The sequence below is a fragment of the Cryptomeria japonica genome, chromosome 7, assembly GCF_030272615.1.
Source record: "Cryptomeria japonica chromosome 7, Sugi_1.0, whole genome shotgun sequence".
Taxonomy (NCBI): domain Eukaryota; kingdom Viridiplantae; phylum Streptophyta; class Pinopsida; order Cupressales; family Cupressaceae; genus Cryptomeria; species Cryptomeria japonica.
Genome location: NC_081411.1, coordinates 806,639,685 through 806,665,882, shown reverse-complemented (window position 1 = coordinate 806,665,882; position 26,198 = coordinate 806,639,685). Strand labels below are relative to the sequence as shown.

Sequence of the window (26,198 nt, the reverse complement as noted above, 5' to 3'; positions counted from 1 at the left end):
CTACCTATGAATAAATTTGAACATGAATGGAAAAATGATTTTTATTCACAATCGTAGCCGGTGCAATTCAAAGTTTAGTTCTAGATTTGAGCAAAAGCGCGAAATTGCACTGCAAAATCTTGGAGACTTTTAAGAGTTTGAACGACGACAATGACGGTGGAATTATGAGATTCAGATTTAACTAGTGGGTGAGCATGCCTATGTTCCATCCACTTTCGTCTGTCGCTCTTTCAAAGGTATGATAGGAATCGTGTTCAAAGCTCATTTATTAGTGGAGTATAGGAAATACAGGCGAAAGTGGATCGTTGACCTTCCATTTAGTATTGTAATTTAGATAAGTTGGAAATGATTTAATATATGCTTAAAAACAAATATTTTCACCGCCTGGCGAAATGTCTTCGAGTCGACGTGCTAATGTGGGGCGACCTCTTATTCATAATTTTATATTTCTTTGGAATTAGTAGCCCCAAAACTTGCTTCGGAACAAAGGGGAATTCTTTACTCCGGGAAAAAAATACAACGAATATAAAACAAAGTGGAGGACAGAGACAAAAATAATTGATTATAATTGGTTGGTATTTTAATTAATTATCTACTAATATTTGTACATAATAAACATAAATCGGCAATTGGTTGCTAAAGCAGTTGTTGTTGTATTTCCTTTGTAGCTAGTTGATGGTCTAGAGATTAGAAGTAGGGATGAATTAATTTTTTTTTAAAAAGCCTGTAGCTTCTCTTGATCGTGGCATCGGGTGCAAGACCATGAACAATTGCCCCATCTCTTGGTCTACTAAAGTCCACTTGCCTAAACCCAAATTTCACTACATGTAAATCAATAGTGCACATCTAGTAGCAATATCAAAGCTTCACACTGATCACCCACTAACTAAATACTACACATCTAATAGTAGTGAAGGCATTGTAAAGGCACAAAGTAATGGTGATTTTACAAAATAACGCAAACAAGAAGTTTGCTAATGAAAATTATCTATAAATTCTTCCTCACAATAATATTTGTAAAAACATTCACCTAAGTAAATTTCTTACACTATTCTTCCTTTAAAATTTGTAAAAAACAACATTGCTTTTTTTTGTCTGAGGAATTTATTGAGGACTATGCATACACCTTCTTGGTACACATTTATGTAGAATCTTAGTATCTTAGTTTTTACTAAGATTCTTTTGTCCAACTTTTTTTAAATATGTATTCCAAGAAACCGAAGAAAATTCATAGAGATTTTTATTTGATTTAATTGTAAAGGCCTTGGAAGTTGTGTATGTTTATAATATAAATCAATTCCTTACATCATAAGAATCTTAAGGATCAATCGACCAAAGGGTGGTTCTTGCTTCTAATAGATACTGAATCTTTCATACATTGCATTATACCCATCATAGAAACATTTGATTAGATATACAAGTTCTAATAGTTTTTCAAAATAGTGGAAGAATATGTTTATACTTTTTATTTTATTTATTTGTCTTGGCTACCAAAATTCGAGTGTAAGGATGCTTATAAAACTTTTCAAAAGGCATGGTAAATCAGTTTATCCAAATTTTAGACAAATATTCAAAATTGTTGTTGTTGAACTATTTAGATTAATATTTATTGGCTAAAAATTATAGAATAGTCAAACAAAAGTAGCATATATGCATGCATTTGGGAAATTGGTCTCTTTGGAAATGGACCTATAGAGTTCAATGTTAATCTAGAGAAACATATTTGGTTCCTTAAATCTAAAAGAGAATTATTTTGTGTGTTTCATAAATATCCTAATACTCTATTTGTACCACACCTAATAAGGTTTTCTTGGAAGGCATGTGAGAAATGGTTTGTTAACTGGTTCACTCTCTTAGAGCCTATAAAATGATTAGAATGTTGGCACGTGTGAGATTTATGGAGAGACACAAACTATTCTACATGTTTACTAGGATAAGTGGGCCAATGCAAGATCATGGGGGTCCAAACTAGACTCTAAAGTGGTGGTGAAAATTCAGAAAAATGGAGTTAGGGAACTTGACATAAAAAATTGGATAGGTTAAATTGTAACTAGAAAAATGGGAAAACATATCAAAGCCTAAAATTATGTAACCACAAAACATAATAAGCTGAGAAATTGATCCTAATTCATTCAATAAAGGGAATGAAAGTGAGATTCAAAACAAATGCAAACCCAAGGCACATGAATCTCCTTCATAGCTCCTCCATTGTTTCTCTTTTTCCTCAAAATGTGTTGTGGCTATCACCTAAAAAATGCAAGTGTGATAGAAGCAAGATGATCACAAAATTGTCAGCATGATGATACTTGAGATGTGGCTGAAAATCAATGGCAAGAGAGACCAATTTATAGACAAATTGAAGAAATCGTGAAATTAGCATGAAAGAGGATGAGAAAAGAAATTTCATTCAAATTGGCACAATGATTCAGAAAGGGAAGGGTTATGACACCTTCTATGTCATGACTATGACAAATTTCCCATGCAAGGTGTGAGGACAAGTTGCTATGTCAAGAGCTACGACATGTTGCTCTGTCAACACTTATGACGAATGAGAGAATCATGCTTCCATCTTATGACAAAGGAAGCACAAAAATAGGGGAAACTACAGAGGGATAATTAGGTTGAAATTAGATTTGAAACTAATTAGTAAATAGGTGGAAAAGAGAAATTAGTGAACTAGGAAACTAGAAATGAGGAAATTAGGTGACATTAATTAATAAATTCTCATTTATTAATTAATTCACAAAGGGGACATAATTAGCCAATTAAATGAAATATTTAATTGTTACAAGAGAGACCTAGGATAAATAAATTGATTTATTTAACCTGGAGGAGAATGTTAATTAGGATTAAATGATTAAATCACAAAACCCTAGGAGATAGATTAGAAATGAAAGGATATCAATTAGGTCATGACAAGACTAAAGCAATTGATATAGGGTCGATCGGGATTAAATGATGAAGACTTGATGATTGATAAAGAGTCGATATTGATTGACAAAGATCAATGACAAATTGATCAATAATTGACAGGGGGAATCAAATTGATAGAGGACAATTGATAAGGATCAATGACTAATCGATCCAAAACTGACGAGAAATGATGATTGATTGAGACCGATGACAAATCGATCGAAGATTGATAAAAGGTCAACTTGATGAAGGTTGAATGAAAAAATACCAATGGCAAACCGGTTGCAAATTGATAAGGGATCGACAATTGATAATTGGCAAGGGATCTAAAAGGATCGAAAATGATGATAATTGGTCAAAGATGATTGAAAATGATAAAGATCGAGGACAAAACCCTGATATGACATCAATTAGGATTGACGATGTCCAATTGACATGATAAGATGATTACGACCAAAGATTACAAGTCAAAAATGATATTGACAAGACCTGATTGCAAATGTGAAAAACATAATCGAAGGGGAAAGAAGTGCAAAAGAATGACAAGATGTTGACAAATGATAAAGATCAAGTGCGCGACGTAGAATAAATGTTAATAAGTTGTGAAAACCCTAAAATAAGGTCACACGGGCATTAACCATTTTTAGATGCCTACAAATATCAACATAATTTTAAAAATATGTAAGAACAAAATTTGTAGATAATTGAATGTCGTTCTAAGACACTAGTTGTTTTTTGAAAAAAAAAAATCTCTTTGGTGGATTTTTGAAATTTCAATACAGTTGTACTAAATTTATAGAGAAAAAATATAATTTTGTTTTGAAACTTTCAATATATAAGTAGAGGACACGTGCCTATATGTGCTGCATAATTTTTTTCTTTTTTTTTTTGAAGTAAATAATCAGTTTAAAATTTTTATTAGAATTATTAAAAAATATTAAAAACTTGTATGTTTGAACACCATAACTTGGTCAAAACTTTACAAAATTCAAAATTATTTTTTATTCTACGGTATGGAAGCATAGAATCTGTCGCATCTTTCGAATTCACAAAATGTGAAATTGTTTGAAAGTTATAGATGTTTTTCAATCAACCTATCAATTAAGACTTTAGTCACAATGCATGTAGAAAATCAATGATAATTAACTATTAAATTCAAAATAAGGTATATCTTATATTGGTGGAAAGCTAACAATTCCCCTAATAAACCCTTTTTGTTTCATCAAATTTGGATAAAAATAATGTTGTCAACCATAAGGGAGAAGTTTGGAAAACCTAGGAAAATAGGTCTACCTCTCCCATTATCCCTCCCACCTTAAACCTCTCTCTACTCGCCTCTCTCTCTCTCTCTCTCTCTCTCTCTCTCTCTCTCTCTCTCTCTCTCTCTCTCTCTCTCTCCCAACCTCCCTCCTCTCCTACTATCATACTTCCCCTCCCCCCTTCTCCCCACCTCTCTCCCCTTCCCTTTGTACTTAGATCTTTATCTCCCCTCATGTCCTCTCTCTACATATATCTCACTTCATCCCTCCCACCTTACCTATTGTAGAGAAAGGGATTTGCTATGCTCAAGACAACAAGGTCTTGAGGAACAAATGACCCTCATCTACTTCACTAAACCAATGCTCTGGTAAGCTAGGGAAGACAACACTAAAAAAGAAACACTAACTACACTAAACTATGAATGCTCAAGAGTTGAAAAATGGATAAACACATGTAATAGAAACTAAAGATCAAAGACAATAGAAAAGATATAATAAATAAATAAATCAACAAGATCGATGTATGAAACCAAATGAAAAAACAAGAGAGTGTTACCATCAAATGTGGCTCCTCTCTTAAGACAATAAGCATGGTGACAACCTTGAGAGAAGTCTTCACTGTTACTATGATAGTCAAGAATGTAGCAATATTTTGAACATGGGTTAAATTAAGATAATAAAATCATGAAATGACCTAATTTACCATTACATTAGGGAAGAGATGGAATTTGATAGATCGAGGCTTGATAGACCAAGATTTTGATCAGATTCCAGGCCACCTAGGTGGGGCTCTTTCTTCCCTAAATTGAATTGTTAGATTAAGGCAAAATAGTATATTATTGAAGCAATATGATAGAAACAGAGAGCAACAAATTTCATACGAAGCCACCAACTTGGATTTGAGTAGAAGAGGATGATTCAAATTTGTTCTCAAAAGTTTGGGCTAATTTTTTAGGACCGTGTTGCTGGTCACCCTGGTCCTTCGAATTTCTCACCTTAAAAAGGTGAACCTGTTCGTCTCTATGAATCCTCTTGATCCTCTTGAATGTATCTCTTTACCTGTTTCTTGCACATGGAAAGAAGGGGGGAATTATTGGAAATAGGGGTTTGCCTTAGGTCAAACCTCAGTTTTGGAATTAACCATGAAATTGAGTTGAAATGTAAATGAAGTAATGCAGTAAAATACTTTCCTTTTGAGGGAAAGACTGAAAATGAATGAAAACCTAATGATATACCTTTAATGAAGTTTTTTTGTCTTCATAAGGAATTAGGGTTTCATGTAGATAGTCTTCATAAAATAGAGTACGTGAATGCCATCTCCGATGCTTGAATCTTGACTTCACTTCTACTCCAATGCTTGATAGAAGATCAATTGGTTGCTCACTTGAATTTGCTAGAGTGTAATTGAGATCTTGAATTTTTGGATTAGGTTTGAAATGAGAGGGGTAGACCTCCTTTTATATTTGCTGGTTGAAAAACAAATTGAATTTATGACATGAGCTGACATAGGATCTAGGTCCCCACCCAAATTAGGTGATCATTATGAGGCCCCAAGATGGGCCCTTTTTTAGAGGACCATGGTGCCTAGCAACATGGTCTTGGAAATTAGGGCTCTAGGATCAAGGGGAGATAGTGTCAACAGTGAAAAATTGTGTTTGATGGTTGGTGTGAGCAAAATCAGTTCTTTAATTAGGCCTTAGAGGATGAATGTCAAAGTGAGGCCTAAGTGAGGGCAAAATTATAGGTGAGTACAATTTAGGATGCTACACGAGTTTTCTATAGTTGTTTGCCTAGTACTCAACAATATCTTCTAGATTCCAATTTTCCTAATTTTTTATTGTCTCTAGTGCCATGTAACCACCTAATCCACCACTGAGACTAGTCAAACCTACACTAATTATCTGATTTTTTAGTCTATCAGTGATTTCCCTTTTTACGAGTTACATAAGACTTAAGAGTGCATTTCCTTAGTCAAAAGAGTTTAACACAAGAGAAGGTAATCTTTGTGGTAGACCAAAATTGACACATGTTAGAATTGTCTCCTTTTGCAACAATTCAAACTCCTTCCAAACTCTTCTAAAGTAAGATACAAACCACAATATCAACCACAACACTTTTTTGTCATTTTCCTAACTCTTTCTTGCAACAATTCCTTAAAAATGTTATTTTTTGTTTTATTCACCAAGTTGATTTGTCTTTTACGAGCTGCTCAAGATTTGGACTCAATTTTTCTCTTCTTCCCCTATACCATCTTTTTCCCGCACATGTTGATCTTATTTTCTCTTATGCATAGTCTGAAATTTGTCTTTGTATTGTTGCCATGTTTTCTTCACAAGTAGTGATTCAACTTTTGTCTTACTTGTCTGTCACAAGGCTAAAGAGGGAGCCATGTTTAGCTATTTAGAAAATACTTGCCATATTTAAAAATTTCTCCACACACTCAGTCAACATTACTTCTCAAAGGCTACAACTTGTACCAAGTATAATCTAAACTCCAAAACCCTCCTCCATAACTTACACAATTAACCAACAAGTTGCGTTTGGAAATACATGCTAGGTGATTAGTATGAGCAATGATTTAAATTAACAAATCACGACCTACAAATTGTCTTTACTACTATTAGGTTTTTCACTTTGTAAATTTATTTTATTTGAAAATCTCAAGCTGCCAAGGAAATAATCGCCAAACCTAGGCCTTATTTTTTTTATTTTTTTTATTTTTTTTTGTCTTTCAACAGAGGAACAAATACTTTGAACTTGAATTTTTTATTTGAATTCCCCTACAACTTCGATAATAAACTTGGAATAAGGAAATGACTTGAGGGTGAACTCAAAGCATTTTAGACAAAATATTTAAACATTCATCAACGAGGCACATAAGCACAATTCTCAACAAACTTTGATTAATTACCAAGCTCTGAAATCTTTAAAAAAACTAAAATTGCAAATACCTTAATTCTTGAAGGCACACACAGAGAGTCTGTTTGAGTCCCACAACATTGACTCGGGTAGATCTTCCATCACTGAAGCCAATCTTCTTCGAAAGGGTTTCCGTCCTCTAGGAGGATGAAACAAAAAATCCTCAAAACCCCTAGAGTTTCTCCAAAAATAAAATATTATAATCTTCCACATATTCTCAAATAAGACTCCTAGCCTCCTTCTATAACCTACCTTTGGGAAACTTTAGAAAATAATTAATTAAAATCACTTCATAATATATTTTACTTTGTCTCCCAAGAGTAATTTTTATTTACATATCAAATATCTCGACCTTAGTCACTTAAAAATAATTAATTAAAGTTATCATTTAATATACTTTTATCAGACAACTTAAAACTAATTGTTTTAATTAATTATTTATTTATTTTTACTCGAAAAATGAAGACATTACACCACTCCTCACATCAATCTACCTCAACACCCCTAACATTGCTCACATGTGAAATAGGAAAAGCAAGTCATTCATAAGTGTTCAAGAGTGAAAGCAAAAGGCTCAATTTGAACTTTTATGATCCTCCTAGTCATCCTTGCCTTAAAGATGCACCCTTGGACATGTGCACACATGAAGGAGCTACCAAAAATAATTCAAAATTGAGGATAAACAACCACCATTCCAACTCGCCCTACTTCCGTGTAACACTTCGTTATATATGTGGAGGAAGGATTGCTGAAAGAGGATGGAGATGAGTCTATTGGATCTGGGATCCTTTGTGCAAGGTGAGGAGTGGATAGAGAATGATTAACGAAACATTGAAGAAATAGTGAAGAGCTTTGCTCATAATGCTTGCAATCGAGAGTGTCTAGTGGTGGCAAAGGCCCTAGAAATCAAAAGGCTATGAAGGATGGAGGAAGATGGGACAGAGGACGAAGAAGATGATGGTTCTACGAGTTTCAAAGAGCTGCCTACTGCGGAGGACGTTGCTGTGAATGATGAAGGTGCTGCGAGTCCAAGAGCTAATCTGGATTGTGGATTCGGCCTCTCGGTGGACAAGAAGGCAAAATTTGTTATAGATTTTCAATTGTGTTAATATATTTGTTAATAGAAGTCATGGCTTCATATCGAGCCCGTAGGCATGTCAACAGATAGATAACGGATGATAGGATAGAAGTTAGAATATAAGGTTTGGGTGAATATTCATCTTGTTGTGTTGGGGCCACCATTTTTGGGGTTTTGGTGTCCCATTTTGGTGTATATGAGTAGATAGATCTGTGTATGTGTCATCTTTTCAAACTTGACAATGGTAGTAGCGAAAACTGATAAAATTGATGATGTATACAAACTTTTTGAGATCAATACAAAGGGTGGTAGCCCTTTCCAACTATTAAATTACCAAATATAAAAAAATAATGGCTAAAAAAATAATTGCTAATTTAATCATTATTTTTTTATATTTGGTAATTTAATAGTTGGAAAGGGCTACCACCCTTTGTATTGATCTCAAAAAGTTTGTATACATCATCATCAATTTTATCAGTTTTCGCTACTACCATTGTCAAGTTTGAAAAGATGACACATACACAAATCTATCTACTCATATACACCAAAATGGGACACCAAAACCCCAAAAATGGTGGCCCCAACACAACAAGATGAATATTCACCCAAAAATTTTGATTCAAAATCTACTCCACACATCTATCAACTCCAACACCCTTAATGATTCTTATATACAAAAATTGCCTTTAAAGCATACATAATTCACGTTATTAAACAATAGATCTTTTCTCAATATTCACCTTAAACTTCAATTTCATAAGTTCACATAAGCTCATTTTAAATCATGAATTTGACTTTTTAAGTAAACAAACTCTATAATGAAACTTGGTTTAATAAAAAAGTTCATGTTGTAGACACCTAGATGGTGTTGAGTTTAAATCTTCTACAATACAAAAATAAAAATAAAAATATAGATATTAATTAAATTTAAATTTTAAATTTCAAATCAGTTTACAAATTTCAAAAATTATATTTGAATGAATGAATGAATGAGTTTTAATGACATCCAAGACTTAATTCATATGGTAATTCTAATTTTTTCAAACAGAAACTTTTTTATCTCATCTTTATTATGCGGAGAGGCATTTACAATGACATCAAAATGTCTGTAAACAAAAAATCATTTTTGAAACAATTTGACATGCAAATGGCCTGTAAATGCATGAAATATGCCATCTTTGGTTTTTGTGGAGGTGTTATTTTATTACTCCAAATAAAATAGAACCCTTGCCACTTGTCTCCAACTATATGAAACCATTACATTCAAATGATAGTGGAAGAGTGCCATACTTAAGCAACTCTATTATTATCCATATTTTTGAAACTTTTATATACTACTAATATTCTTGCAATTGTGAGATTTCCTTCTATTATAAGATGTCTCTCGACATAATTTATCTATATTTTTAAAATATAGATATACTAGTTATTACAACAACCTTACAAATCAATGTCCCATTTAATCCATTTATTAGTTTTACAAATCAATGTTCCATTTAATCCATATATTATATACTCCATCCAAATCTTCTTCCTCATTTTAACTCATTTTAGCCCTTCCCCAACAACTATTTTTGAACCAGCCTTAGGGGAAGAGCACCAATAGCTAACATAGTTCCAATACCCACACACTTGTTGCCATATTGACCCCCCAATAGGCCTCATAGTTAAAACACCATTAATAAATTTGTTTTGTACCAATAGCTGATCATTTTTTGTCCTTTTTTGTTCATAACTGGCCCTTTTGTGCACCACTATTGGAACATTTGTCCACAAGTACTGGTGATTTTGAGTAGACAGTAACTAGAACGTCTTTAGTTAGGTATTAGGCGACACTTTGAAATGTGTACTTTTTGACCTTTGTGTGCATAATTGATTCCACAGCGTGCATCGTTACTACCCATAAGCGAGATCAATAGCTATAAGAAGTTAAGTTGCATACAAAGACAACTTAAAAAGATAAATCAAAATCCGATATACCATTTAAAATCTTGGGTGCGTGAAGTTAGCTATGGACTAGTGGTGCTCTTCCCTGCTTATCTATATTTCTAACCTTTTTTTTTTAATATAACTTAGCAGACGGACTATTTAAAATAAGCTTTTTTTATGTCGCGCTAAAAAAGCAACACGGGCATAAATGAATTCATTTAATGGTATAAAAGTGGAATTTCATTTAACAGTACAAAAATGGACTTGTTTAGAAATTGTTGCGTATCGTCAGCCAGGGCGATTAATTCATATTTGCAGGGCTGGTTCAGTTTTTTTTTTTCCTTTGCCCAGGCAGGTAGCCGGTCATTTTAAGAAACTGCAGCAATGAGGGCCGTCGTTCAAAGAGTACTGTCCGCTAAGGTAGAGGTACGTCAACTTTGGCTGCGCTAATGTTATTTTACTTATTTTTCTTCGAAATGAATTTGTGGGTTTTACGAAGTTTCATTAAATTGCAGGTTGAAGGCCGACTTGTATCTGAGATAGGGCCAGGTTTGTTGGTTCTCGTCGCTCTCTTGGAAACCGATGTCGAGTCAGATGCTGATTACATGTAAGTAATGCCTTCACATTTTTCATCTTAATGAAGATTTTAAACTTTGTATCTACATTCAGCACTAGCAGAGTATTTGGCTAGGCATGGATTTTCTTGGGAAATATTTTTTGGAGGAGGTTATGGGCTCACTTCAAGTTTCTGTGGGGTTTGTTTTCAACACTTCTTTTTTCGTAATTTGTAAATATGGACGATGCTACAATGGACCACATAATTGCCATGCCACAAGCTCGCCAATTTTGTGCTGGAGTTATGGGATGCCTTATTGAGGTGGGATGATTGGATCTCCTTTTAAGGTTTAGTGTGCTCCTTTATCATTATACTATAACCCTTTGGATCATTTTAGAGGAACAACAACATGATAGTTTTGCGCTTATTGTAATTACTAGATAATCCTTATTCTCCACGTTTCCGGCAGGCCAATGTTCTAATCGCTGGGCAGGACCTTTTGTAACGATGATGACCCAAGTTCAAGCCCCGTTAGCATGCTGTTCATGCTAATGAGCTGCACTTAGATAAGGTTGGATGCAAGATGTGTGCCTGGATTCCAAGCGTAGCATGAATATATATGTTTGCTGGGCTGTCAAAGTTGGGGAATTTGGACTTTTGTGTTCAAATTCTGGTCAATGCTGCTAGGTTCTAGAATTCTGGTGGAAGATGTGGGTTTGGGATAATAGCTAGTGGTTTTTTGGGTTCTATAATTGTCTTGGACGACGTGAGTTCTATTTAATAAACAATATTTGTATGAGTCAGAACCTAGTACCTGTTTTATACAGAACTTTAACTTGATTGAGGATCTACATGAGGCAGTTATATTTCTTAAGGTCTGGAAATCTATTTATTAATGAGAAATAGTATATTAACCTACAAAGTAAGCTAAAGGAATGCTACAAGGTTGTAAAAAAAGGGTTATCATAGGGAGTGCAAGAAAGGCACCGTAGGAAAAAGAAGACATTAACCTCCTCCTGAATAGCTCTTGCAACATCACGAGAATAGAATATCATAGAGTAGACTTGGGTGATCATCGAATTGTTCCTCATAATTTTAGAGATTGTAAGTAATTATTCCACTGAGTTGTGCTAGATTTGTATGAATTTGGACCTCTCTAAGCTGTTTCCAGCTATATCATGCTTAAACTGCTAACAAGTGGTAGCAACAACTCAATTTCAAAAACAGTTTCTTTAAATAAATTCGAATTTGGACATCTAGAGATATTTAGCCAAGACAAACAACATCAAGACTTGAGCAAAAAGGATAAAACTAAAGAGGAAGTATAAGAGATCATGGAAGCTGAATGTAAAATGATAAAGCTTAGGAGGTGGCACATTCAGAATATGAAAATACGCTAAACTCAAACCTAAGAAAACATTTTCAAGTGGGCAAATAGGAAACAGAAGAGAAAACTGGTTTCTGGAAAGAGAACTCTTACTATCTCATAGATTAGATCAAAGTTATAAGAATCATCTCCAAATACGTGGGATGTGAAGGAATAAATTAAGGCCTCTTTTGATTGAAAAAGGTTCAAGGTGAACTGAGGAACAAGAAATGATGTTTTTTTCAAAATTTGAAAAAGTGAAAATACCGATTGTTTTATGATAGATGAATTTGTCACTTGGTGGAAGGGGTGAAAATGTCGAGCTGAATGGGTGAATGTGTAATTGCCCTTGTGAACACATAATTGCTGCAGCAAAAGAATATTGCAGAGATCTGTGAGAATGCCAATGTGCGACAAATAGTTGGGAACATGGATAGTCACGGCTTCTGATGTTTCATCTTTGATCTTGGAGGCTACAAGGGCATGGGAGGACCACAGCAAGGATTAAAAATGGGAGTTAGAAGTTTGTTTGAAACTCTTGGAAGATTAGAGATGTGTTTAGATACCATTGAAGTACAAGAAAAAGCAGTTCTGGTTCACAAAGAATTGGACAAAGAGTAGGAAGCAAGGTGAAGTTATAAACACTCCCTTTGTGCTTGTTGTCAATTAATAAAAATAGTTAGATGTGCTATTAGCACCTATCATTCTGGTTTTTCCTCCATTAGTGGGAGTTTCGAAAGTAAAAATTGTGTTTTACAATGTTTTTTTTGTTGGTAAATGCTTTTCTAGGCTTAAGTTACATAGTTATAGCTTCAAAAGGATTGAAAACAGTTCTAGAATAGAGCATAACAATGTTTTTGGTGGTTTGAATTCAATTCACAAAATATAGTTTTGTAGCAAATTAGGGATCATTTTGGTATTAGAACAGTTTAAACTCAAGGGATTCAAGTAGAAAGTGCAGTTGTATGACAATGATGAGGTCTTTAGGTGGAGAAGGTTTAGTCCTAGTGAATTTGAAGATCAAAACAATTTGTTGGAATGAAGAAACAAGAATGGCTGACATGAATGTAAGGAGTGCAGTCCTAGAGAGTCACATGGAACAAGCAATGAAGTACCAACAATGGACTACTCAACAATAAGAGCATATGGCTAGACAACAAGCTGAAAAAGCACAAGGCTAGTTATATATCAATACATGCTAGTGTGGGCTCTAGCTGACAAATTTGGCATTACAGAGGATGGGGAAGAAGAATAGGGTGAACATTGATGTCATTGGGAAGAAAGACATTGCAACAACTAAGGTTGGAACAAAGTAGACATAAATTCTTTTGAAGTTCAAATTAATTCGGAGATTTTAGCCAATTGAATCAAGCAAATGGAGGTTAATTTCCTTGTCTACAATGTGAGTGAAGCTGAGAATATATCTTTTCTTCCTCAAAATTTGAGTTGAGATGGTCTTGTATGTAGGAGATCTCTCTTTTTCCATGCGAGAAGAAGAAAAAACCAACAATTTACAATTTTTTGGATGGCTTCAAAGTCTTATTAAGGAAAAATTGCCATTTGATTTACCGTGATACCAATCAAATGATAAAATGGCTCTAATATAGGTAAGGAAGTAGTCGAAGTTTAAGATTACACAACCAAATTTTATAGGCAAGACATGTTGCTTTGCATGGACTTGGAAGGACAAGACATTCTTACCGAATACCATAGTGTCTTACATTCAAATCATAGGAGGAGAGATCTCACCACTAAGTTAGCTGCTTTAGATGAGGCTTGTGTGTTACCGAATACCATAGTGTCTTACATTCAAATCATAGGAGGAGAGATCTCACCACTAAGTTAGCTGCTTTAGATGAGGCTTGTGTGTTGGTATTGTTGGTTAACAAATTTGTCACTTCAGTTTTATACTCTCTTGCCCATATCAATGACAATTTGACCTACAGTTAAGTCACTTACAATGGTATTTGCAAGTACTCTATGCTTAGTTTACAAGGCCCAACTACCTTTCAAAGATATGCAATGAATGAAAACAGGGTATACTTTTTACCAAAAAGCAGTAAAGGTAAACTAACACCTACCCATAACCATGAAAGTAGATGTGAAAGATTGGACTTAAAATGAAGTGAATATAGATAAATAACACAGTTTATTTATTCCACACCCATAGTTGTTACCCAAGAAAAGAAAGAATAGCAGACTCTTTTCAAAAGATGATTTAATTTGAATTCAAAGCTCCAGGATCAAATACATATCAGTTCATTATAGCAGAGTAACATTGAAGAGTAACTACAAAGAAACATAGTTCATTGCAATTTAAAGAAAACATTTAAAAAAAAAAATTCAAAGATTTAAAAATATCTTCTTTATTTCTTTACTGTCAAAACATGAGTTCACAGATTCATCTCTCTGTACAACAAGACTGTATCAAAAGATAAGCTCCTTCCCCCTTTTCCCCCTCCTTTATTGTAATGTCCCCTTTCTAGGTGTCAGGAGAAGAGTAGTGGGATGGTCTATTATTTGGATCTTGTAGGCCATCAGGATGCAGAGGGATTCCTTTCAGTGGATTGATAGAGGTAGTTTTTGAGCTTTATATGCCATTTTGAGCAGTTTTAGGCATATTCCTAAAATTTAGGAGGTATTCCTAGATTTTAGGGGACGATTAGGGTTGGTCTGGGAGGTGCCCAGAGACTTTCTGGGATGATTGGGAGACTTTTGTCAGGTTCCTAATTTTTAGGAGGCTCTCCTAATTTTTAGGAAGAACTTCCATATTAGCAGCAGTTACCAAGAGGTGCTCATAGCGGTGATGAGTCATCAGGACTCAGTTTCAGGTTCATCGGGATTTTCGTCTACACTTTATGAGCATCCCTAGATTTTAGGGATGTACGCCCAATTGGCATAGAGGATTCAGGCTATATCCACTTTTAGGTGGTCATCAACAAAATACAGTTTGAGGTTCAATTGAGTGTTTGGTGGGAAATTATTCAATAAAGTTTATTATAAAAGCTTATAAGACCTTATAAGTTACTTTTTTTCTATTAATAGAAATTTTTAATAAAAGTAACTTTATGAAGTTATAACTTTATTATTCAAAAGTTAATAAAAGTAACTTTATTTAAAAAGTTACCTGGGCACATCTTCCTAGGTAAAAGTAACTTAAAAGGTGGTTATAAATCTCATGATGAAGACCCCCCTCAAGTTGGCACCACTTTATGAAGGAGAAGATTCCACAAACATCTTGGAATCTTGAGGTTTAGGGTTGGCGTGAGAGCTTGATGAGAATATAGCAATGCGTTGGGATTGTTTTTGGCATTCTTTGGTTCAAAATTTGTTATTCTTCTATCTGCAGCAGCAGGGAATCTCTGAGTATTGGCAGCTAGGGACGAAGCCCCCTATTCTCAGCAAGATTGGACATCCACCCAATCATTGGCAGCCACGTTGCACCTACAGGCAAACTCCAATCAAGCCGTGAGGGTCAAATTCAGGAGTTTTTTGGACTGTATAAGCTAATTGGTGATTGAATTTTCTGATCTGAGCAATTTACAGTGAATTCCCAGCAAGTGCAGTCCTCTTTAATGCAGATGGTACCATTTCAGGCAGAGCTGTACCATCCTTGCTTGCCTAGGAATCAAATAAAATAAATGCTAGGGTTTTGAGCCCTCTATCTGGCTCAGATTTCATTGTCAGGGTATAATAGCAGCATAAAAATCATCATCTCAGTAGATCGCACACGTGGGAGAGCGAAATGAATGTTTAGATGGGGAAAGGAGCCCTAGTTCAGATGAATTGCACCCAGCTTCATATACAATGTTGCATTTACCTTGCCCTTTCTTCTTCAGATTTATTCTAGTTATTCATTTTTGCAAAATAAAGCTGATTGGAGCTGTTAAAGCGTAGTGGAGGTTCATCTATCTGCATTCATTCAATTTCTGATAATAAAGAGGCTCATTTGGATAAGCCTTAGTTGCCTGGTATGCCATCTCTGGTTTTGAATGTCCAAGATTGTGATTCAATTTGATTTACTAAGTAGCTGTTAATAAATTAGACATTCTGAAGATTAATTTCAGTAGTTGTAAGTTGTTCTTGTATTGATTTCTAAAATTGCATTATTTATTCTATCATTCAAAACCCTCAAAATCACATAAAACACAAAATTCCTTCAAAAAACCATAAAACAATCATACGCTGGTCAAAGAATTGAATCAAACAAACAATTCAGCTGTCAAAATCAGTGGCTGGCATCTTTTATATACTATTATCTAAAACCCCTTTTTATAACTAACATCCATTCGCAGTTTCAAGGTAACGGTCTTGAAAATGACCGTTTCAAAAATTACCCTAAGCAAAGCAAAACTCATCAAAATCATTTTAAATACTAAACCCATACCATAAATAATCCTAATTTTCTACTTCTTCATCAGGTACTAGATTCCTGCCTGCAATTTCGTTTTCAATCATGTCTGCCTTTGTTTCTTCTTCGATCAGCACCTAGAGAACCGCTGCAAATTCCTCTTCATTCTGTATGCATTCTCGAGCAAAATCGGTCAAATCGAAGAGGATGTTCTCTTGCGTAGACTCGACATTAGGTTGTATCACTGGAGCTTTCCCTTTGAGCACTATCTTCCTTGTCGTCGGAAAAGCTAATTACTAGGGTTTCTTCTCACAATTTCTTCTTGCAACCGCTGTTCGCGATTTTCGGCCTGTTTCGCAATTTCACTTAATAAGGAGATTGTCTTTCTATATTCTGAAAAATCAGTCCATTGTTTCCATGCAAGGGCATGCAGCCCTTGGATAATATTCCCTTGTTCGCTATATGGCCAATTTAGGTTAGGATCAACAACCGACAACTGGTTATTGCAAGGTAGAACCATTTTGACAAAGGAAATTCATTATCAATGATAGTGTGCGTTACTTTGGTTAGGTCAAATGGTGGTGCATTAAACTTCATCTGCAAAGGTGACAATATCAAATGCTATAACTTGTGCCACAACCTTTACGTGCCTTTAGCATTTTAATCAACCATTAAAGAGGGTACTTGCAAATCTTCATTTGATTCGTTCCTTGGGAGTTGTGTAATGTACGACTACCAGTTGACCTGGGAACTAATGGAGCATGTAATTTTTTTTGAAGTCTTTGATACCCTGACATCGGCCTCTAAGGGAGTATCGGTCATCGGGCATCTTGAATAGTGCAGATTTTCTGTTGTCGCCCGATCAGCCGATAGATAACGGCTCCTCCTTTGGAATCGCGGTATCGGGTCAAATTAGAACTCAAGGACTTTTAAGGTTTTACCGATAAAGGCACAATTGATAAAGAAGACTGCTAATAAAACGAAAGCGGGGATTTTAAGTTTGAAAGTGGAGGGCATGCTAACAGGCATATGAAACGTAGAAGAGAAAAAGAAGAAAGGTGAAAGGATCTTTAAAAAGGGACAAGAACAAAACAAGGACTAGTCAAGAGATGAAAAGGCAAATCTTTGTAGAAATTGGAAGGTAAGAAGACTAATGCTCTTTTTTGTCAATGCAGGGATTCCAAAAATAATCGTTCACATTGCAATGTTGACAAGGAAAACAAATGTTGGATGCTGCGTCTGAAGTTGTACTTGAAAGTAATCCCAAAGAGGACTCTAGAAGAAGTGGAAATAGAGGACAGCTTGGACATTGATGAGAAATTAGGATGCATAGCTACAAGCATTGTTGTGAGTGAACAATAACTAGAAGCAATGAACCAACTATTTGCTTCAAAATTTCAAGTGAAGACAACAAGGGTAAGAGTACTCATAGATCTCAATTTTTGATCCAATTTAATGTCAGTTGAGATGGTTAGAAAGCTTGATTTGAAGACTTTGATCATTCTAACCTTACCCTTTGGGGTGGGTGAAAAAAGGATATAGATTCAAGTAAAGAAGATGTATAAATTTCAAATTTCTATTAATTCTCAATATGTAGATGAAATGGAGGTGATGTGATTGTACTTGATTCTTTTGATATTGTTCTTGGGAGTTCAATTAAGCACTTAAGCTAATTCAATAAACCAAGCAGTTTTGTTTATTGCTTTTGCAAGGTGAAGAAGAAAATAGGATTAAGGTTTCATGTGTCTCATACATACAAGAAGACTAAGGAGATAGATGAATTGTTGGCATCATCCGAGGACGTTTTTCATATGAGCCTAAGGGGCTGCCTCCTAAAAGAGATTCAATTGCTTCCAAGTCTCCTCCACCCAAATAGGATTATGTAGGTAGTCCTTGACAAAGAGAAATGAGGTTAAAAAGCAATTTCAAGAGATATTGGAACAAGATGTTATACATCCAAGTACTTTGCTATGCGGTTCTCCCATTGTAAGGGTAAGATAGAAGGATAGCTTTTAGAGAATGTGCATATATTAGTGCGCTCTCAATAGGACCACCATAAAGAACCATTATTTGCTTCCACAAATAGATGACTTATTGAATCAGCTATAATGTGCAATATATTTCACCAAATTGGATTTAAATCAGGGTACCATTAAGTACGAATGAAGGAGGATATGTGGAAAACCACTTTCAAAACCAAGCAAGGCCTCTACAAATAGTCTTTTCTTCTGTTTGGTTTATGTAATGTATTGACTACATTTTTGAGTTGGATGAATGATGTTTTGAGAGAGATCATAGATACATGTGTCAGTGTGTATCTGGATGACATACTCATTTTTAGTGCAGCATGGGAAGAAAATTTTGCTTACAACATATTTTGGAAGCATTGAAGGAAAGATAACTCTTGTGCAATTTGAAGAGGTGTGAGTTTGCAAAATTATCTTTAATATGCTTGGTTGTGGTTGGAGGAGGTGACTTCAGAGTGGATCTCACAAAGGTAGAGGCTATAAAAAGTTGGTCCACATCGATGATTGTGCCACAAAGATAAGGAGCTTTGTAGATGTCACAATATATGCATAAGTTCATTCCTACTTGCTTTGATAGCTGCTCCTTTACACTTAGGCATGGTGCTAGGTAAGAATTTCCATGGGGTAAGATACATCATGATGTTTTTGATACATTGAAGTGTTGGTATTTTGATAATGTTTAAGTTGTGATTGTCATTGATGGATACACACTTATTTTATGTATGAGTTATTCTCCACCGGTAATATGTGTTGTGTTGTTCTCACCGGTATTATATGCCATTGTATGTATAGTCTTTGTTTGTAGAAGACTATCGGTGTTTTGCAAAGGAAGCTTATCGGTTGTAGCCGTGTGAAGACCTCAAAGCGGTATGAAGACCTCAAGCAGAATGAGGACCCCTAGCAGCAGTTAATCTTTTTGATCGGAACATTATGTTCCAATTTTCCAGTCTTTATTCGTTAACCGGTAATCGGTATACCGTGTTAAATTGGTATAATTGTAAGTTGTGATGAGTTATCATCCACCGACATTTTGGCGGTGTTTTTGTGCCGTGTTACCAAATGTGTCCAGATGCATTGTACCTAGGAAATTGTAGTCTAATCTTATTGGACTGACATGAAATCAGATTCCTATATGAGGACATCATGTCTAGGGTTTTGAAGAAGTTGATATGTGCGAGTATTGTAGAGCAGATTAGGTCTGTGCGAAATAGGTATCTCACTACAAAGATTGTGAGTGCAAAGGATAGAAGATTGAAGTAATGCTGCAATGCATTAACAGAGAACTATCAAGGATTTAATCAAGCATTCTGTGCTACTTTCTAGATCATTCACTTGTTGATTACTAATCTCTTCGACAAGTCTGAAACCCTTAACCGGGTAGGCCCAACCAAGCCTATTGTAAATCCTCTAACAAGGTGGTTCACAGTTGTGGATCTGAAATCCTTTAACAGGGTAGTCTTTAACAGGACTTATCTCCTAACAGAGATCTGGATTCCTAACAGGATCTGTTCTGGTGAAGAACATTGTAAGGCCTTAACCGGTCTGACCTTAACCGGTCTGGTTACTATTCTGTAGATAGTTGATTTGTGAGTTTTACTCACCGTGGTTTTTTCCCATTTGGGTTTCCACGTCAAAATATCTTGTGTTATGGTGATTGTGCTTCTGTGGGTGAATGCTTTATTTGCTATTTGGCTTGTTTATGTTTTAACCGGTTTGTCGTTTAAACTACTACACCGGTCTGCAGAAAAATTGTTTAAGAGTGTGGTTAAGTTTTTAGGCATACTAATTCACCCCCCCTCTTAGTATTCATCATGAAGAATATGATTTGCAGCTCTAGAGTTATCCTTGCTTAATTTGCAGCTGCTGTTTAAGGTTGAGATGTATGATAATGAGTATGCAATGGGTGCCGTTTTGTTGCAAGGTGGCAAACTCACTTGCTATCATTTAGAGGTCCTCACTTTAGCAGTAAGGGGATAGCTAGTGTATGACAAGGAGCTTTATGCATTATTTGAAGCTGTTAACAAATAGGGACACTAACTAGTTGGGAGAGAAACTATAGTGTATGTGGACCACAAACCTTTGCAATATTTGTAGTCTCAAAAGAAGTTACAAAAGGCTTGAGACTACATGTGTTTGGGTTTTCTAGAACAATTACCTATGGTGATCAAGTATAAGAAGGGGAGTATAAATGTAGTGGCAAATATGTTACCTAGACCACCAATTTCAATGCCTATTTCAGCTCTTGCTATGATATCACAATTAGAGCATTTTACAAAAGAAGTCTATGGAGAAGAATGTAAATAGGAATCAGATTTTGAGAAGTACAAGCAGCTCCAAGTTCAAGAAGTTGCATAGAATGATGAAGACTTCTACCTCATTGAAGGGTTGCTTTATAATTTGGGCAATACGTGCATGCCAAGGTATATCAACTTCTACTCTTAAGAAAGGTGCATTTCTCCAAAGTAGTGGGTCATTTTGGCAGTAGTATAACAATGGTCCATTTGCAAAGGTACCTGTATTGGCCTAGAATGCAAGTGGAAGTAGCGTAGTTCTTGAAAGTACACAAGTTATGTTGCACATGCAAATCCAAGATCCAAAAAGAAGGCTTTTAGATTCGTCTTCCAGTGCCTACTTGTAATACCCACCCTATTTTTTTTGAAACTGCCAGTTTCAACTGTAAATGAAATGCATAACAGCTTTCTTTTACTTTCTGATCACCTATGTAATGTCCCCTTTCTGAAATAGGATTTAATAATAAATAATAATAAAATTAAAATATAAAAATAATAAAATCTAATATAATATGATGATAAGTTAATTAAGTTCAATGAAAGGGCAAGAGGCATGCCAGGAAGAGTTGTGTCTCCCTCAAATGTAAGGATATAATAGGAAAGAACAAATCATTTTGGAGAGGATCAAATTTGGGAATGTGGATAATAAGTCAGAAAAAGTAAAGAGAATAATAAAAGATTAAATTATATCTAACACCAACAGCAGCAATCCATTTGTGAGGGGATGTATCCCTTGACAATGGTATGATTTTAGTGAAAGAATGTGACTTTCCCCCACGAAAAATGAAGATATAAAAAAGGGGAAGCACTTCATTGTGGAAGGATGTAATGTTCCCTACTAAGTTTGGTCCTGTTTTGACCCTAATTCATCCATACCAACATACTTATGACTTAAACAAAATTGACTAGGAGACCAAACTATCTTAAACATTGCATTTCCTAAGATATTGACAGTCCAACAGAGAAACATAACCTTGTATTTGATATTGAACGCAATCTGATTTATAATATTTTATTTACTCATTCATTGAAATTACTAATTTCTATATATATATATATATGTATGTATTAATTATTTATTTTCGGTTAGTATTAATATATATATATATATATAGAGCAGCTCTTATAAATAATTGCAGCCATTATATTATTCCCTATAATTATATTGTTATTTATTTTGAACAGTATTATCGTATACATTTTACTGCAGAGCTGTTTATATAAAATATTGTAATAATTGTAATTTTATTATTATTATTATAATTATATTATTATTGTTAACTAAATTTATATCACTATAAATTCTGCATAAGAATGTTATCGGGCTTCATATGTATTAAGATAACATATTAAGCACATCCCATGCATACCACCAAGAACGAAGATGTTACTGCCAGTAATTTAATAACATATCTGATCTGTTCTGATCTGATTGATGCGGATCAGAATGATGCAACTGGACCCCCTTTATGCACACAGACTATAACTCTCAATCTCTTCCATGGTTGCCGATATTCTCTATTCCCCCCTGAAATGAGAATGTATCCTCCCTAAATATCATACCAGAGACTTGACGTGAGGGGTTGTGTCTTTTAAACATTGCATTCTTACTTAACAACATGCCTCTTCCTTAATTGATTTATTATTATTTAATACAGATCGTAAATTATACAAGTTTGCCTACTTGCAATTAACATACATCACACCCTTAACAATTGCATCTTTTCATGTGTCATAATCATGGGCTTATTACCAATTCGTACCACTTGATAATATGTCCCCTTTGTTAACTTCCAAACAGATTGCACTTGTTTAATTATTGTTTCTTATTTATGAATCTGTCAAAACATTTATGTAATGAATCACAGCACAGCCTTGATTATAACTGTGATTCTGATGACAGCAATCATCGAGGATAAACTAATAGTTAGTCATCAACCTCATCGATCCTTCTATCTTCCTTGATCGATATATGCAACACACACTATCTTATTGGTCACTTGTATATGCAATTGGGTGGCAATTGGTCTCTTGAAGGCTTGGTGTCGTATGATGATTGGTCTCCCGTACAGTGGCCGGTGGATGAATACCCGTCGAGTTCCGCCCTCAGAGGCCAGTGACCTCCGTCGACGATGGTCCACCGTACGGTAGTTCTACCGCACGGTGGTCTCACCGTGGTGGTTCCACCGTACGGTGGTCCCACGACCACTTAAAAAAAAATTTTGATTCGCAATTTTTTCCTTTGGTGCTAAATTGTTTCCCTTCGAATTACATATGACATCTTTCAACTGATGACAATTGAAATCTTTCTGTGGAGTCTGCCTCTATCCAACACCCTTCGGTAATATACCCCTTTGGCTTCCAAGGCCCCCTTCGACTGGCATTTTTATTTGCTCCTTTGGTAATTACTATCCTTCGGCGACTTCGTATCTCTCTTTGGTGCTTTTCCTACGGCAAAATCTTCTTCTTCCCTATGGCATCGGGTTTCCTTTACTCTCTTCTGCTGCAATTTCTTTTTCCCTCATGCTTGTGTCTTTGGTTGGGCGTGGGCATTTTTTCCCTTTTCGCTGGGCGTGGTTTTTGTCGGGTAGCACGGTGGTCACCTCTTTTCAGCTGGCCATGGTTTTGTCGGGCATCCCCCGCGGTGGACAACCACCGCACGGTGGTGGCCACCCCGACGGTGGCTCCATCGCACGGTGCCCCGACGGTGGTTCCACCGTACAGGGACCCCAACGATGGTCCCACCGCACGGCGGTTCCACCGTGGCCACCGATTTTTTTTTTTTTTTAATTTCCTAATCTAATTGTCCAAAGAGTCTTCGGCTCGGGTCTCGTGCCTCTTGGATCACCCTTTATTCTTCTCTGTTTGCCTCGCCCGAGAGTCTCCCACTTTGGTCCTGTGCCTCTCAAGTCGCTTGCCCGGCCTCTCGAGTCCCCTTCCATCCTTTAGGGTCCCCCTCTGGACTCTTGGGTGTCCTTCTGGCCTCTCGGGTCTTCTGCACGCTTCTCGTGGTAGGGTTTCAATTTGGACCCGTTGATGGCAAGTCTATTTTCAATGGCTATCCAAAGACTTGGAAACAAAAATTCTACAGGGACCACGGTCTCCTTCTTGTACATAAGAAGAAGAAGAATAAATATTTTGAAGGTTGTGGCCTTCCACACAGGGTTCCAATCGTTGCCGACTCGAATGATCTTGGGATTATCTACGTCATTGAGGTTTGTCTCCTTCAATTTTACCTCTTGATACTTGATGGGTTCTTCCTTCGGGAATTGGTGTGCGGTGGTGTCACTCACACGGGCGTCTCCCTTCCAATATTCTCGGTATTCCGACAGGTACACCTTTGTTACTTGCTCTGGTTCCTCTACTTCGAGCCTGTAGCTCTGGAACATTTCGTAATCCTCCATCTGCCAGTGGAAGAGCCCATTCAATGACCTCGTCTCATCCTCGGAGCACTCTCCTAGTTTGAGAATCTCTTCATCGTTGGGCTCCCTGCAGCCCCATCCTTTGTCCCTCAGGTTGCCTTCTCCTTCACCCTCCGATTCCAAAGATGATTTCCTCACTAACCAACTGCGTCCCAAGGTCTATGATAAACTTCCTTCCTCCATTTTCCATAGATAGAGTGTTCTTCTTCCAGTTGTGGTGGCCTTGGCTGCCACCAGCCACCCTCTCCCTAAGATCGCATCAGACCCTTTTTTCTTTAGTGGGATTACCACGAAGTCCAATATGAAGGGTTGGGCCCCGATGGTAACTTGCTGGCCCATTAGTGTCCTGATGGGTTTGATTCCATGTTGATCTGCTCCGAGCAGATTGAATGTAGGTGGCCACAGCGTCGGCTTCCCCAGCTTCCGCCAGGTTTCTTCTGGAAGAACATTCACTCCTGATCCACCATCGACGATGGTATCGGTTAGAATGGTGCCAAGGATACCCATCTCCACAACGGTCGGGTTCCTTCCAGTGTTAACTGCTAGCAGCATGGGGTCTATTGCAGACCCCTCCAGGAACATCCGTGCGGTGATTGGTATTGGTGCATGGTTGAGAGAGATTATTCAGCAACGCCGTTCGTAATTGAGGCATCGTTTGGAGGAGGTCGTGTACCTTCATAGGCACCTCCAGTTTTAAAATTTGATTCAGTATAGCCTCCTCTGCCTTCGGTCAGCTGGAAGTACTTGCCGTACCCTTCGCCTTCGCCCTGTCTCGTATCTCTTTCTCAATTTTTTCCCGTGCTTCCCGTACCCTTCGCTTCTCTGTCTCCGGGTTTGGGCACGTTGCTTGTCTGACTTGGGTGCAGGTTACGACCAGCACTTCCTCTTCTTTGGTTTCCTCGATATTGAGCAAGTTGATGCCGGGCTTTGGGCAGGTGGCATCTTCGTGGTCTCTCGGTCGGCACCATTTGCACAAATGTTGTGTGGCCTCTCCCTTTGGGCAGTCTCGGGCAAAGTGCCCCCACTGGCTGCACACCCTTCATTGTATAGTGGTGAGTTTTCCCGCCTGTCACGTGGGTGACCCGGGTTCGATTCCCGACAACGACGCCAAATGTTTGCCACATACGGGTAAACGATTAAACGCAAAAAGTAAATGCACAGAACATAACGGAAATATATTAAAGAACCAGTTTATATAATTCAACGGTCCATGTACATCAAGAGCTTACAACATCACACCAGATACGACTATCCTGATCCTACTTCGAAGGAAAGGTATGCAATATATAATACCCGAAGGGGTGCGACCAACCGTCACGTCCAACTGCCCTTTGGGAAGACTAACTGACTGTCGTAACCCATAATTACCGACGACAACATAACATAATACGACAACATAACATAATGGTTATTCCTGACAACCGATAGCAGATTAAACTGCTTGTCTTCATTACTACAACTTATTCATTAATTACACATGTTATCATTTGCCTTAGCGGATATTCTTTGACTTTTATTTCTTAAGCGCTAAATAATCATTAATTGGGGTAGCGATAATATGATATCTTATGTACTACAAATACAGATTGTTGCTCTTGCAATATTAAGTATGATCGATAAAATAGTCCACTTCTCCTGTTGCAACCTTTGATACGGTATTGACAACAATGGTCGTTTTGGCTTGGCTCTATACTTTCATGTGTGATGATTATAATTGCTCTTTTCTACCTTTCCGTATTTAACATTAACCGAGTTTATGGAATGTTTGTTTGATAATCCCTGGATTCGATAATCTTCCATGTGATAGTGTTGATTACGGAGACATATATTCATCAACATCTCTTAGCTTGGATCGTATACAGAAGGAGTTTTGGTATTTAGCATAGCTCGACCATTTGCCAGTAGTGAGGAATCATTTATTGTAGAATTCCCAAAGTCGGTATTACCAAAAGATGATAGAGGAAATTCTCCAGAACCATAGTCTATTAAATATTAATCAAATAATAATATTTAATGGATGGATAAATAAATTATAAAAATATTATTAGTAAAATATTAATTAAATAATAGTATTTAATAAATAAATA

General features: G+C 36.3%; 1 protein-coding gene across 2 annotated transcripts in view; it reads left to right on the top strand.

Annotated features, from left to right (window-relative positions):
- The first annotated feature begins 10,345 nt into the window (after positions 1–10,345).
- Positions 10,346–26,198, top strand: part of LOC131044447 (uncharacterized) — a 137,154-nt gene continuing 121,301 nt past the window's right edge. The window contains exons 1-2 of one of the 2 annotated variants that reach the window (XM_057977771.2): positions 10,346–10,518; positions 10,614–10,705. In XM_057977771.2, the coding sequence (XP_057833754.2) occupies positions 10,483–10,518; positions 10,614–10,705 (128 nt within the window). In that variant the 5' untranslated portion in view covers positions 10,346–10,482. Of the gene's footprint in view, positions 10,525–10,613; positions 10,706–26,198 lie in introns of both variants that reach the window. The other variant, XM_057977770.2, reaches the window with a different exon arrangement.